We start from the raw sequence: 15275 nt of genomic DNA on the forward strand, positions 1-15275 counted from the left end.
TATGCACATGTGTGTGCAAACAATGGTGGGGTGGGGAAAGCCGCTTCCTAAAGGGAGAAAAGCAACTGCTTCTCTGTGGCGACCTCTCCACCCCCACCTCCTCACAGGCAGCCACAGTTAATCCCTCCAAGTTTGACTGGAACAGCTGAGAGCACGCCCCGCATATTTGCAGGCCTCCAATGTACTCATGTTGCTCAGAGTTGGGGCCACCTTCCTCTTTTCTAGCTGATCCTGCCAGCTGTCCTCGCTCCTGTTAAAGCAGGAGGGAGCTGTGTGTTAAATGATACAGAAACATACAGTGTCATGAAAGGGACCCTTTTCTACATGTATCAGTGTAACTTTTTTTTTCTTCCAGTTCTTTCTATGGCTGGGTTTTATGCTGTTAATCCTAACACCTGTCTCCACCGGAGACAGTAAGAAGGAAGGGTGTGTGTGTGTGTGTGTGTGTGTGTGTGCGCACGCGCATTCCTGCCCAAGGGAGGGCTAGAAAAATAATACAGTCCCATTTGCCTCCAATGTCCTAGGTTGGGAGCATTCCCTTTGACACACAGCCTGGGACATTATATTACTTCAGCTCTGGATGCCTTGTGCTTCTGCCCTTGTTTGTTGCTTTAAGGAGCCAGAGGTCTCTTCCCTGGCTATCATCTTCTGCCTCTTGCCTTTCTGGTGGAGCTGTCAGTTAAAAACTAATCCCTAGCACTGTCTTTAGCGTGTACAGCTAGCTAACTTAGTTGGAATATTTTGCTTTTTTTTTTTTTAACATCTCTTGTATGTACTACTGAATCCCGTTGCTCTGAACTAACCTCTGACTTCACCAGCTGAGCCAGCACACCTGTCTTTGTAGACAGGGAAAGTGGGGGAATTTTTTTTTGAAGGTGCTTCTAGTTCCCTTGGACAGGACACGTCAGACTAGACAAAAACTTGAGGTGCTTTCTGTGCTATCCAGATCTGGAGTCTCTCCCTCTGCTATGTATGGTGTATACTGCATGGATTATCAGTATCCTCTTGTTCAGGTAAGGTGGGTTATGACTCGTTTTGCAAACAATATTTGATTGATGTGAAAATTTTATGACTTTATGAGTACAGGTTTCCTCTCATGTGACATTGTACATTTGGGGCGGACTTCTCGAGATTTTTTTTTTTTTCCTAATTTGCTGTAGCAAAAGATTTTATTTTAATAGTGTTGAATAACTAGACAGAAGTGGTTAGCTTTTCAGTATTAGAAATTCTGACGCTTCAGAGAATGTGGATGCACCATAGGCTGGGCAGTATAAATGTATTTATGCCTCCATGAGAGAATAAACTTGAGGATCTCTGGAGGCAACTGAGAGGTTCAGGTGGCAGTGTCCAAATGTAACTGTTTTTTTTTTTTTCAGAAAGGTAATACATAAATCAGGCCATGCCTAGACTATTTTAATCTGGTTTTAGCCTACCATTTCCAATTATTCCGTGGTAGAATTAGTGACATTTTCATTGTTAAGTTGTTAAAATACAGAACCAGAAAAGGTTAAGCCATTATAAAGCATATTGCATTGTATAAATGCCTTTCAATTGGCAACAGTATGGGGAATAAATGGAGAAGCATCCTGGATTCTGGCTCCAGCTAGGGTAGTTATTCTACACAGCTATGCTCACATAACTTCATTTTTATTGATTTTTTGAATTCTGAATTACAAATGTTCCATGATCCTTAATTATTGTCCTTTCTGACTCCATTCTAGTACCTAGCACCTAAGTTTCGGGTTGAGCAGAAATGCACAGGGTTACCAGAGCTGGCCAGGATCTTAACCCATTGTGGGTAAACTTCCTTTTGTTCAGGCCTTGAGGCCCCAGTCCTGGAACCCTGTGGAGATTGTCTCCTTAGCTGTGTCCTGACATGTTGGTCTCTGTTTTATGGACAGTACATAACCTTCCATGGGTTTTGATTTCCCAGCCAAAGTGCAGTGCACACCACACTTGCCATGCTGAGGTTTGCAGCATTTATGGACTTTGTTTATCTGGGGACTGTTTCTCTACTGACATCAGGGGTATTTCTTACAGCCGAAGGCTGGACGTGTCAGGAAACTAGACTAGAAGCCAATCTTCTTACAAGTAAATACTGGTGTGTCTTGATAAGTCCCAGCTGTGACCAGCTAGCAGTAACCACAAGCATTAAATCACTCTGTGGAAAAGTTCTCTTCAGACTATGACACAATTGAATAAAATCGTTGGCAGTGAAACTTTGATTCATTGGTGATAAGATGAATTGATGTGCTCTCCGTCTTTTCATTCACTCGGATTTATTATTGGTGAGTTTAGTGTTTAGTATTTTAAACCATGCTTTCCTGCCTTGCTGTGTTTAGTGTTTTATTCCATCTAAAATTAAGGCAGCTCTGGGACCCAGGGGCTGAGATGTTGCAGTTAAGGGTGCTTTCTCCATTCTGCCACACCAGGAGTAAATTAATGGACTGAAAGAACAGTTTTACACAGAAAGGTTAAGAACTATTTTATGAACTTATTTACTACATTTTGATGGAACAGTTTTCATTGTGTTTGTAAATGAGCAATAGTTGTTTTCTATGCTTTTACATTATGAATGCTTTTTAAGAAGTTTCTATTGTGTCATAACACTTGTTTTACTCAGAACTCATTGCATAATACCTAGAGTTGTGTACCAAGGCATTGTACAATGAACGCGCTTAGGGACAAGACTGAATAGTGTTTTTTTAATGAGAAGATTTGTATCTATTTTTTAATTGAGTATTTCTAGGATTGCTAATGTTGAGATAATGAGACAAAGTGAGTCCTTTTTCACCGAAGGTAATAAAGTGCCTGACCTGTCATTGCTCTTAATGTTAATAAAATAATGCCTGCTGGAGAGCGTGCAATTGAAATTTATTATTTTATTACTTATAATTCATGCAGAATTCAATTTGGACCAGATCAGATTAAGAACACAGGTAGGTTAAAAAGATAGAGGATTGCTAGAGAAAGGTTTAAGAGATGCTTTAGGTCTTTTCTCTCACACACACACACAAATAATAAGAGAAAATTTACCTAAAATAATTCTTTGTCCTTCGTTTAATTATTTTATTCTTTTATACAGGATTGCACTATGAAACTGCTGGGCTGGAGCCCAGGTTCCGAGTGAACCTCCCTCCCTAACCCTAGGGATGACCAGGCCAGGCCCTGAAATTCTTGTGGGTGGTCTAATAGTAAACACCTGCCACCTCTGACTGACTGGTTAAAATGTAGCTAGTGTTGCAAATTAAGGGTGTTGTTTATTGCCAGAATTGGTACTTAGTGAAGAACTATTATAGACTACTACCCTGTCACCCACTACTAGTGAGGCAGTTACAGGAAGGGGAAGCAGGATCTTCAATCATTGGAGATAGCTAAATGTACTGATCAAGGGTTTAGGGCAGCCAAGGGCAGCCTAAGGATGCTTGGCGTATGGGGGAGTTAGACTTACCTATGCAAATGAAACTAAAGATACTGACATACACTTGGGTTTGCAAAGTACCGGAGCATGAAATAGTGCCTCTGCTTTGTAGTTCTCCAAGAAATGATGATTCTGACCTACAGTGACGCACACACACATACACTCAGGCCTTAATTTCTCAATCTGAATTAGTTTACTGAAGTTTTTAAAGCACCTACCATGTGCCAAGTACATTGCCAGACGAGAGAAACAGTGACAACCAAGCTAGCATAGTCTTTAATAATTTGGTAATAGATCCAGGGCATATTTTAGTATTAGAAAAAGCATGCATTTTGATTTTCAGTTTAACCGTGTATTTTCTTTAGTGATTGACACATTTGTTTACATTGCATCCCTTTTAGTATTGATCTGAGAAATTTCTCAGAATACCAAGAGAGTAGACATCATGTCAATTATATAAATGACTCAGGTTGTTTAAGGCTGAAATATTACATGGTATGAATAAGTTAACTAATCCAAAATTATAGCTAATGAAGTAATATGTTTTAATTTGGCCTTACCATGATGTTAGTACATGTTTTCATCTTTCCAAAGGTACAAGAAATAAGTGTGAGGCTTTTGTATGTATATAAATGCACAAGGTTTAAAACCATTTTCAGATCCTACCCTCACCCTTTATTCTGAAATGCGCTGTCTGAATTGTCCCCTGCAGTACGGGGGAGGGAAGGGGAAGCTTATGGAAAGGTATCCAGTATTAGGAGTAAATTGACACTTAAGAGTTATTGCAGGGGTGCCCTGTGAAGGCTTTTGTATGGCCGAGGTTTCATTGTTGGAGGAAGTATTCACTCTTTAATGTTACTCTTCAAAAACAGCCTGGGAAAGCATGAGAGAGCCCTGCCTCTAGTCAGGGACTCTGGAACCACCTTTATAGCATAAATGGTATATGGGTTGAAGGTAGGGAAGTTGAGTCACAGCCATAAAATTATAAAGAGCAAAAGTGTGTGAGGTGGGTTTTTAGTTAGCAGGTATTCTATCTACAATCTCACGTACCCTAACAAAGGTTAAAAAATCTTTATCTCTCCTTATCTTTTTGCCTAACTCTTCAGTTCAATGTTCTGAAAGTTATTGAAATAAACTTATAAATTTGAAAATATTGCCAAGTATATTCTTAGAATACTTTCATAGTACTTCAGTAACTACCAAAGTACTTTCCATTTTATTTACAAAGTATTCCAAAAAAATGGCTAAAGGCAAATTACATTATTATTTTAAGTTCAACAAGCATATCATACCACCACCACCACCACCACCACCACAGTTCATCCAAGCATCGATAAGAGCTGAGGTGTGATATAAAACCCTCAGACTGCTCACAGTGTAATCAGAATCATGCAGACTTATATCCATGAGACAGATGCCAAGGTAAAGTGTACACACAGGAACAGGGCAACTAACTGGGACATGGAAAGCAGATAGGGCTGGGAAAATTTTCAGGAGTGAGGATATCTAAAGTAAGCCTTGGAGAATAGAAGGCTACTTCAGGGCTCCAGGAAGAGAAACCGAGTTGCGCTAACTGTAGTCGCTCCGTGTAGCAGGGCATGGTGAGTACTGGAGGACTCTAGCAGGTCTGCTAAAGCAAACAAGTGGTGCTTTCACTTCCCACTTAAAGAGTTGGGATTTTCCAGGAAAATGACCTCATTTACATTAGCCTTGTAAGGAAGAAAAATAAGGAGGCACTAATAAACCCAACCAACAAAAATATAAGATGCCAGAGAAGGAAATTGAAGGAGATACTACAAGATGGAAGGACACATACCATGTTGATGGATCAGCACAATTAATACAGTGAAATAATTATATTATCCAAAGGAACCAATGAAATTACCTCAGAATTTAGTGACATTCTTCACAGGGGAAAAAAAAATCCTAACATACATATCGGAGCACAAAGATCCTTGGATAGCCAAAGTAATTCTCATCAAAAAGAGTAATACTGGAGCTAACACAGCACCTACTTCAGATTCTTCTGAAGAGCCACAGTCAGTATGGCTCTAACACAAGAAGGGCACACGCACTGAAGAGAGGATCTAGAAATAAAACCACACACTTGTAGCCATCTGATTGATTCCTCAAAGAGATTCCAAAAACATTGCAGAAAAACGAGCGTCTTCAACAAATGGGCCTAGGTAACCTGGATATCCACAGGTAGAAAACAGAAATGGAGTCCCTTTCTCTCACCCTGTTGAAAGGTCCCTTCCAAATAGCCCAAAGGCTTTAGTACAAGATCTAGGACTCTGAAACCACTAGAAGGGACTTCATTTCCTATACAGGCACAGCCATGGGCTTCCTGAGTGGGACCTGGTAACTCAGGGATGAAGAGTGGCTCAAGGTAAGGAGCCTCACAGAGCAGAGAAACACCACAGTGAAGAGAGGGCTGCAGAGTGGGAGAGCTTTTCAGCTGTTCATCTGGCGAGGGGAGCCATACCAGAATATGTGAGCAACTCAAACACTAAGCCTTCAAAAAACAGATCTTACAAATAAAGAAATAGAATAAATAAATGAACGGGCTAACGAGTGAAATACAGTTGTCAAAAGAAGTACAAATGGCTAACAAATACACAAGAAAATTTTCAATATTCTCAGCCATCAAAGAAATGTAAATCAAATATAGAGATTTTTTTAGCTGGGCGGTACACATGTGGAAGCTCATTACTGAGTACAGTTAACACTAATTTTGACAAAACCAAAGAGTACTTTTCCTCCTGTAGAAACGTGGCAGGATGAGATTCTTGTTTAGACAGGTTACTGGCAACTGTGAGATGCTTGGAGGACAGACCAGGGATGCCAGTAGAGGAGCATGGGATGCGCAGGTGGCAAGCACAACAGGACTTACTCTGGCTTACTGCAGCCTGGAGGAAGGAGGAGCCCTCCACCTGCAGGCTTAAATTTGACCCTAATTTCTTCAAATTCCTTGCCTATCAACAAGATGCTTACTCTCACCTAGCTGAGTTTCTATCATCTCTACGAAGGAGATTTCAGTATCTCACCATTGTCCTGAGGATGTAACGAGCCTGCTCAGAAGCCATCTCACAGTAAGTTCTTCAGAAGAAGCTGTTGCCTGCTGTGAAATCTGCCCTTCACCAATACGACAGGCATGCTAGAATGCAAGTCATGGGAATATTCTCCTCTGCCTTGTCCACTGCTGGGAAAAAATAGACACACACATATCCTATCTGAAAATACCTGGCTCCCCTCTGCACAGAAAAAAACATTTTCACTGGGGTGCTGCTGTGAGGAGCTATGAACTTTGGGTGAATAAATTCCTAGTTGTACTAAAACGAAACAGAGGATGGCACCCCATGCAGTAACAGCTTTCAGAGGGTGGAAAGGGAGGAAATGAACAAGGGAAAGAAAAATCAGGAAAGACTGGAATATTGCCCCCCCCCCCCTGAGGCGGGTAAACAGCTGAAGGAGCCTCATTGCCTGGAGTGCTGCCAAGGGACAGCTGTAGTCTGAGGACCAGCAACAACAGTCCCTAGGCTCCTGTGTGACGGTGGCTGGGAGTGTGGCAGTAGATGAAGCATCATTTGAAGCTAAGGGTGAGTTTCCCAAAGTCAGGAATCCAAATGCCACAGAAATGTCAGGAGAGACATGACATGTCCGTTGAATGTGCTCATCACCTGGAGATCCTAACTGACTGACTGAGATGAATTTCAGTTGAGCTCAGAAAAGAAAGGAAGCAGAGTTCTGAGGACTGAAACGCCAAGGAAACCAGCAAGAAGCTGAGACACAAAGTACCCTGTCCTTTGTTTGTTCAGCAAATCTTTCTTGAGTACCTCCCATGTCCAGGCAGACTGCTGAAAGCCAGAGGTTATTCCATCAGGGTTACTCCATGATCTTCTTTAACTAACTATTGTGCTCTGTCCATATGCCCACCTCCCCATCCCTCCAACCCCATCTGTCTTTCCATTCCAGGAGAAAGACAGTCAAGTGAGCTTTTCCTTGGTACATTCAGCCACCGGGGACTTGAGTTGTTTTGCTGGGTCAGACTCATGCTGTTGACTTGCCTTTCTATCTCTTGGGCACCAAAGTGCAAGTCGTCCTCTCTGGGAGCCTTTAAAGTCAGGGACACACGTTAGAATACCACTGGCTGGTGCTCACATTGATCCTGTTGTTCAGACACTTTATACAAATCATTTCTGCATATTTTATTTTTAGCTTATATTGTCCCTAGTGGTAATGAATTGTTAAGCCTATTATTTGCAGTATAAAATATTAATCCTGTGTATTAAAATGCAGTTTAAGTTTCTGGGCCTGTAGAAACCTTTATCAGTTATCCACACTTTTGCTTATGAGAACCTGTCATTTTCCTTTTTATTAAAAAAAAAGTCCTCTTGTCTTTATAGGAGGGGACTGAAGTGACACACAAGCATTCGAGTAGCTTCTCTGGTGCTTGAAGCTTTTTGTTTGATTCAAAAACCCATGCTATACGAGGACCTGCAGGTTTATTCTATATATCCAAGCTGAAAACACAATTATTTCATAAATATGACTTTTTTCTTAAAGTACAGGAAAGATTGGAAGCATTGCCTTGCCCTGCTTTTGCCTACCCTTTCTTCTTTCTTACTTTGCCTTATAAATTTTTTGATGTCTGGATTTTCAGACTTTGGCATATTTATAAAGGTGTTAATTTTATGGTCTTCTACTCCTCTCCCATTTTTGTTTGCTTACTGTTGTGCTTGAAAACCCCACCCCCTAAAAACAGTGTGTGTGTGTGTGTGTGTGTGTGTTAGTGCACGTGTGTCTGTGCAAATGTGTGTGGGTGCCAGCAGAATGGATAAGAGGGTATCAGGTCACCCAGTGCTGCCCAGAGTAGGTGCTGGGACCTGAACTCAGATCTTTTGCAAGCACAGTTCCAACTCTTAACCATAGAACCATCTCTCTAGCCCAAGCGCATCCATTTGCACATATTTCTTCATATCTGTAGAACACGAGGGCAGATCTGACTGTGGTCTCCAGAGCTTGTTCATGGTTCTATAGTCTTTGAATTCTTTTTGGGATTATTAAAATAACTGGTAAGTGAGAGAACATGGCAAAGTGCTAACCAATGGTATTACATGTTATACATTAAAAGCCTGACTCAACATTGGGCCAGACAGACCTGGTGGAGACAGCAAGAAACTACTACTGGGATTACTGACTCACAGTTTGAGGGTTGTTTGTTTGTTTGTTTGTTTGTTTGTTTTAAAGTTAAGTTTGCAATTGGTCCTTTCTACCTCTCAATGAGTATAGAAGAATTAATATATGTAATCTTTAGGATAGGATCTTGTCAGAATACATTTTAAAATCTTTTATGAAAAAGTGGCAAAAGGCTTAAATTTATCAAATATTTGCATAATTGAGTCTTTATATAGAGATGATGAAATTATGTTCAGAATTCAGTATTTTTTTTCCTGAGGTCATTAGTACAGAACAGAATGGGACCAGCACCCCAGCCCAGTTCACCACTGTGAGCCTTCTAATGTGCGGACTTAAAAGAAGGCTTGTGGTGAGTCAACATTGTCCTGAGCCACTGTGTTCTCTGAGCTCTGTGGTAACTGCTACTGTGCAGGAATGACGCAGGTACCCGTGCGGGTGGATAGCCAGGGTGGATATATAAGAAAGGCATCCTTTTTCACTGTAGGCTGAAACACAGCGAAAGCAGTTCCCATTAGCCTGAGCTAATGAAGTGAGGAGCTTCAGCAGCCAGATGTGCACACCTTGTGTCCCTCAAGCAGGCAGATTTATGGTGACACCTTTTTCAGAATCTCTAGGGTTTCTAGAGGAGAGAAAAATAGGCACATAACTGACCTCCCTTCTCTCCCAGTCCTATGCCCTCATTACATCGCCTCTGGCGTCGAGCACCATTCCTTTGCTGTCCTTGAAAACCTTCCTGTCACCATGCAGCTTTTCGCTCCACACCTCTCATTAGACCCACTCTTATCTATAAATGTCCATCACTTGGGGGGAAAAACCTTAATTTTCATTTCTTCTTTATTATCAGATATTCATGGCTGTAATCTCGTAAATCTGTATTAACTGTAATAAGTTGTGGTAAGTGCTTCTAGAGCAATATAATTAATACCATCATCACAGCCTTATAATATGCCAGCACATGGTGCCTACCCCTCCTCAGTCTCTCCCTCCTGCCCTATGTGCGCACGCACTTGCACACACACACACACACACACACACTCACTCACACACGCGTGCGCACAGTAAAGCACAGGCCAAACTGCCATTCTCCAGCAGGCCTGCTTCTGGAGTTGGGAGCTGTCAGCCTGCTGGGAGGGGTGGGAGGAGGAGGAAGAGGTGGGGCTCTACTCTGATTAATTACCTTAGGCATTCAGGGGTGGGGCTTCCTTCAGCCATCTGCCTGAGATATGGGAGGGAGCTGGAGAAAGAAGGAGGGGGAGAGACTGCCAGAGAGGAAGAGAAAAGAAAGGAAGAAACACTAGAAAGAGAAAGGCAGGAAAACGTTTAAAGGGAGGCCCGTCGCCCGCCCTTCGCCAGCTAGCTGGGGACGGGGTGGCAGAGAGCCACAGAGGTGTGCCCCCGCTACGGCGGCTTCCAACCGGTTATCATCTGCGTCTTCTGGTTTATGGAGAAAAAGAAAATGGTAACTCAGGTAAGACTTGTATGTCCTCCACACATTTCTGTCTCGGGGATCTACAGAAAGGTCTGGGGTTGCAGTGTAGTAGGCCAAGTTTTAATGAGGGCTGTCTTCTTAAAAAGGCAGATTTATTGTTATCAGCTGAAGTGTCGGTCCTTTGAGCATGTGTACTATATCGTGCCCTTTTCTCCCCCTCCCTCGGCTCCATAGCCGATCCCAGTTTCCTGTAGTGTGCAGCTGTAGCTCAGGAAAGAGCCTGTGGGGATTTGTCTACCTCTTTGTCTTGGTTCTGAGAAGAGGGAGGGAGAGAGACTGCAGAGGTAGGAAGAGATTCTTGTAGACTGCCAGAAAGGGGAGAGGGAGTGACTTCCTTTTAAGAATTGCAGAAGAATTTGTGGCTGGGGAAGCTGATTCACTGGGGTTTCTCCGGCTTGCCTGGAGAATGGCACTTTGCTGCCTTCTTTCTAAACGGATTATCAAAAATGAAGGCTAGGAAAGAATGTTTCCTTTCCGTGGCTTTGTCGTTGGCAAAGGATGTTTTCCATAGGAACCCACGGAGCATCTTGGTGTAGCAGAGGCAGGTACTGCTTTCCCTGATAGAATAAATGTGTCCGTGTAAGTGGCGATTGCCCGCTTTAGAAGACGTTTGAAGGAGATGGAGTAGGAGAAGGAAGATCTTCATCTGTCTTCTCTCCCCACCCCCTCGCTCTGCCTCTGGTTGTGTCAAGCAGACTCTGCCCTGCATTTTAGCAAGTCATTGCCGGCAGATGGAAAGGTGAATGTTCTTCCGATCCCCCCCCCCCCCAGCAGGGCTATTTAGTTGCCACCCTCCAGTTGCTCCTTTACCCACCCACCCCCACCCCTTTTTTTAAAAATCTGTGCCTTGGAAGAAAGTGGTGAGGCTGTGACTTATCAGAACGGCTTTTTCCAAGATAGATTTTCAAACCCTTTGGTCTCGGACTTGGGATCAGGTCACCCTAGGCTTCTCTCCCTGGACAGTGCTTTCCTTTTAAGGAGGTTGCCCCTTTTATGTATTCTCTCCGCTTTTTCTCAACTAGCCACCACCGGAGGGCGAGAGGCAGTAAGCTATCAGATAGAGGCATCGCCTTTGGTGCTGGAACACTGTTTAGTTAAATGTTATATAATGCCCTGCAGTGCTGTTTGGAAGGAGGGAAACCTGTAGAGATGAATCAGTCCATCCTGACCCAGAGAAGAGGGAAATTTCAAAAGATAAATCCTTCCAAAGAGGGTTTTCTCCTAATCTGAGTTAAGGAATTGTCAAGAAGTTCCTCCTTTGGAAAGTAGAGAAACTCTTAAATTTTTCTAATACTTCTTACTACTTTGTAGACTCTAATTAATGGTTTTTGATGGACCATTTTATTTCTTCAGGATCTGGGGGGTGGGGGGTGGAGGACCTAGGTCTGATGCCTGTGAGATGCTGCTGCTTCACCTTGAGTCTACACATCTCCACCGAGGGGCAGTGTTAGAGGGCAGTGAGAGCCCTCAGCTCTCACGTACATGATTTAAAATCAGTGAAGGACTTAACTAAACAGGAGCTGTTAAAATCAGACTGATGTGGCCTCCGGGAGCATTGCCCCTTGGTGTGGGGAATGCTGAAGTGTGACAAGCCCTGCCTGCTTGTTTATACTTCGCATTGTGTCCTAATCATCAGAGGTACGGGGGAGGTCAGAGAAAAATGTGGAACCTGGAAAGAGACTTTTAGTGGTTAAAGATTCTAATCAATAAGTTTAATCTTTGTGCTTTTTCAGATGTACTAGGTGCTGAAGGAAAGACTTCTCATTTTCTCATGATGAATCCATAGAACTGAAAAGACGGTCAGATCTGTGGGCTTCAGAATTGGGATGTTTGTTTCAGTGTCTACACCAGATTTCTGAAAGTAATAGGGCTAGTTGTTTGCAATCTAGAAGACAAACTCAAAGAGCATGGTAAATAGGATCAAGTCTTTGGTCTGTCCTGGGGCTTGTTTTTCCACTTTGTTGTATAGGTTTGAACATTTTGAGCCAGACATCAGATCCAAACCCTTGATAGTGCCCTGTCATCTAAGCCTCTTCAGTGTAAGCTGTCTGTACTGCTCAGGGGTAGCTGTTGGCGGGACAATGGCTTGTTACTGGCTAGGATATGAAAAAGTGACTCAAATGGCGTTGCTCACGTCTCATCATGGCTCACTGACTCTGCCTTGGACCCTCCTTCCTGTCCCTTGACCTCATCACTGGGTGGAAGGAGTCCTCATCATCACCCGAGCTTTGTTATTACATGGACTCTAATTTTACACGGCCTCTCGTTGTATTAGCAAACTGCATAATTATTGACAATAAAGAAAGCTCAGCTTTTTAATAAAAATGGAATTTTAATAGCAAAATTTTCATATATTAGTAGCCAGACGTGCTCATGTGATACTTTAAGTAATACCCTTATCTCCTATTCATTTTCATGTTACAGAAGTTTTTTGCTGAAGTCTCTCTTAACTTGATTCACATACTCAAAGATAGTGTTTGTCCTGTCTGTAGCTACATATGCACGGTGGGTTAAAAGAAAAGGAAAGTCATTCTGCTAATATGTGTAAACTAGAAAAACAAAGCTGAAAACAATTTTTACCTAATTAATTTAAAAACCACTTAGCAAGACACAAACTCTGTTACAGTAAAGGAAAGCTTACATTACAACCTGGAAGCAGATGCTTGCTTGACTCTGCATCAGGGTGAGGCTGCCAGGCCCCGGAGCACAGGCCCTCCCTTTCCTGGACAGTGCAGTGCTTTGCTGGCATTTTCTTCAAAATCTGTTTTCCATCAAAACCAGGAGAGAAGGTGTTAGGAGTAGGGGAGGCTGGGAAGAAGGTTGCTGTTCCTTTAAATAGTGCTGGGAGCCCGAGTGGCAGCAGGCAGCAGGCCTCTGGAGTGTATTCTTTTGTAATGAATCACCAGCTCCATTGTCTGCTATCTCCCCTTTGTAGCTGGAGACTGAAGTCTTTCACCTGAGCTGTGCCCTCTCAGTTCCTGGGTAGTTGGGGAGAGGAGTGGGAGCGGCTGTTTTATGCTTTAATTAGAGGCAGATATGATAGCAGGTAGGTTTGCTTTGTCTCGGTTTCCCCTCCCCTTTCAGTTTGTGCTTTCTGATCACTGGTGCTGGGATCTGGTCTATGAATTTTCAGAGCACATCCTATGTCTATGAATCTGGGAGTCCTGCCCTTCATTGAGTCTCCATTTTGTGGCCTTCATCTGAAGTGATTCCGTTCTCTTTTTGCTCCTTTCCACACAGCCCCCCCTCCCCCTACACACACAGAGTGGAGGAGCCCACGCTGTTTGTTTTGGCACACTTTCCACTTTCTATGGGCTGCACAGGATTCTGGGGAAGTTTGGGGATAGGCGGGGGTGTGGGTTGGAGGCTAAATTTATGTTCCTTTACAATGAACCAAAAAGAAAAAGAAAAGGCCTTACTTTTTCCAGTGTCTTCCTTTCTGAATTCTTCTACACTGGTCTATATCTTCAGTTTTAACCATTTCCTTACTAAGACCAAGACTGACTATTAAACAGTATCACTATTCTCAAAATCCTTTATCTTTCCTGGAAGCCACTCAGAATTCCATAAATGGGGATGTTAGAACTCTGAATGTCTGTAATGCTGTAAATGTGTTCGTCTCCATCCCATACCTCCTAGCGTGGGGGTTGACAGCTTCCTATTGAAGCTTGCATTGCTAGAAGACAGCTTATGCTGAAAGGTAATGACAGCCCTCCTCCTCCTCAGTGGTTTTGTTCTTCCCTGAAGAAATTGCATAGTCACATCTGTACCGATGGCCATCGGAACAGTCTCATCTCTCTCTGACCTGTGGTTCAGCTAGTAACCTCTCATGATGTAATGCCTTTCTTTAGGTTGTCTCATGGGAAATCACCCAGGATGAGACCCATCCACTGATCTCAGTCTTAGGGATCTACTGCACATGCTTGACTGTAGAGCCACAAGTCCTCTCTCAGTGTCCCCTGACATTCTGAAACCACTGTCAGTTCTTGCCTTGCCCGTTTCTACCACACAGGTTGTGCATGGACTCTGCCCCTCACAGTCACAGTGGCTTCCTAGGGAAAACTCTACTGCTTGGACGGCAGCACCTTCATTCTCGTACTTGGGATGGGTGGGGGGCTCAGCTATCTTCTAGGCAGTCAGCTGCGGCCTTACACTGAGGCCGTCACTCCATTTCTAGACTTGCAGTCCTTCGTTACTTTAGAGTGATTAAATTCAGGAGCCCTGGAGTCACACAGCTAAGGCTTAGAGGACCCAGCCAAGGGTTACTCACCTAAAACTTCGAGGTTTTGTCCGTTTTGAGCTTAAACCTTTCAGACACCCAAGTAGAACCACGTGTCCATTCCAATCCCCCAAGGCCCTACATGGTCAGGAACCTGTTTGTCCAGCCTCATCTCTGTCACCCAGATTCCACTCTGATTGCCCTGGTCCATGGCTGTTTCCTTGAAGCACCTCACACCCCCTGCCAGGCCTTTCCTCTTGCCTCCCTGCTGTGTTCTACCCACCTAAGCCACCAGGCTTCCTCTGTACACTCCACCCATCAAAGTTAGCCCTCTGCCTGCCTCTGCTCTCCACCCTTCCTTTCATCCTCTCGCTGCTGGTCTTAGTGCTCATCATTGTCTCTCTCCTCATCTCCTAAGCTCCATGAGGTCAGGAACCTTGTAGGTAGTCTTCCCTTTGTCCAGAGCAGTCGGTCATCCTGGCAGCGAGTCCCTGTGCAAGTATGTGATACCAGTATCTAGCACCAGTCTCAGCGCTTTACCTAAATCAAATCATTGAATTTGACAACTCAGAAGTTTGAGTAAATCCAAAGAGTTTATGTTCAGTATTCTTGTTCTTAAGTACCACCAATAGACCGTCATTAAAATAATTACATTTTACAAACCTACTTTGTACTGATATATACAAACGACATTTACAGAAGTGAATTGTGATTGCTTGTCAATCACCTTTTAAATAGTTATTCACACACACACACACACACATACCCCATACCTGTTGAGGTAGTTGTATATCTGTCTCTCACCTTTCCACTTCCTTTTTGCATGAAACATTGAGATTCTAGAGATCAGGCAACCTAGTAAGTCTTGAATACAGAGAGATTTCAACCTGAGAGCTATTAATTCCAGATTTCTATGCTGTTTGATAATATCGCTGGCTTCTAAGCTG

The 15275-nt window shown here is 43.1% G+C and overlaps 1 protein-coding gene across 38 annotated transcripts in view; it reads left to right on the forward strand.

Moving 5' to 3' along the window:
* Positions 1-15275, forward strand: part of Rbfox2 (RNA binding fox-1 homolog 2) — a 227604-nt gene that overhangs the window by 142786 nt on the left and 69543 nt on the right. For 2 of the 38 annotated variants that reach the window (XM_029469579.2, XM_085831842.1), the window contains exon 1: positions 9818-10088. The exons of 35 other annotated variants lie outside the window; for them this stretch is intronic. In XM_029469579.2, coding sequence (XP_029325439.1) covers positions 10062-10088 — 27 coding nt within the window. In that variant the 5' untranslated portion in view covers positions 9818-10061. Of the gene's footprint in view, positions 1-9817; positions 10089-10462; positions 10655-15275 lie in introns of those variants that run through there. One more of the 38 variants, XM_085831846.1, reaches the window with a different exon arrangement.

The sequence above is a fragment of the Mus caroli genome, unplaced genomic scaffold (assembly GCF_978045245.1).
Source record: "Mus caroli unplaced genomic scaffold, Mus_caroli_1 scaffold_16, whole genome shotgun sequence".
Classification (NCBI taxonomy): Eukaryota; Metazoa; Chordata; class Mammalia; order Rodentia; family Muridae; genus Mus; species Mus caroli.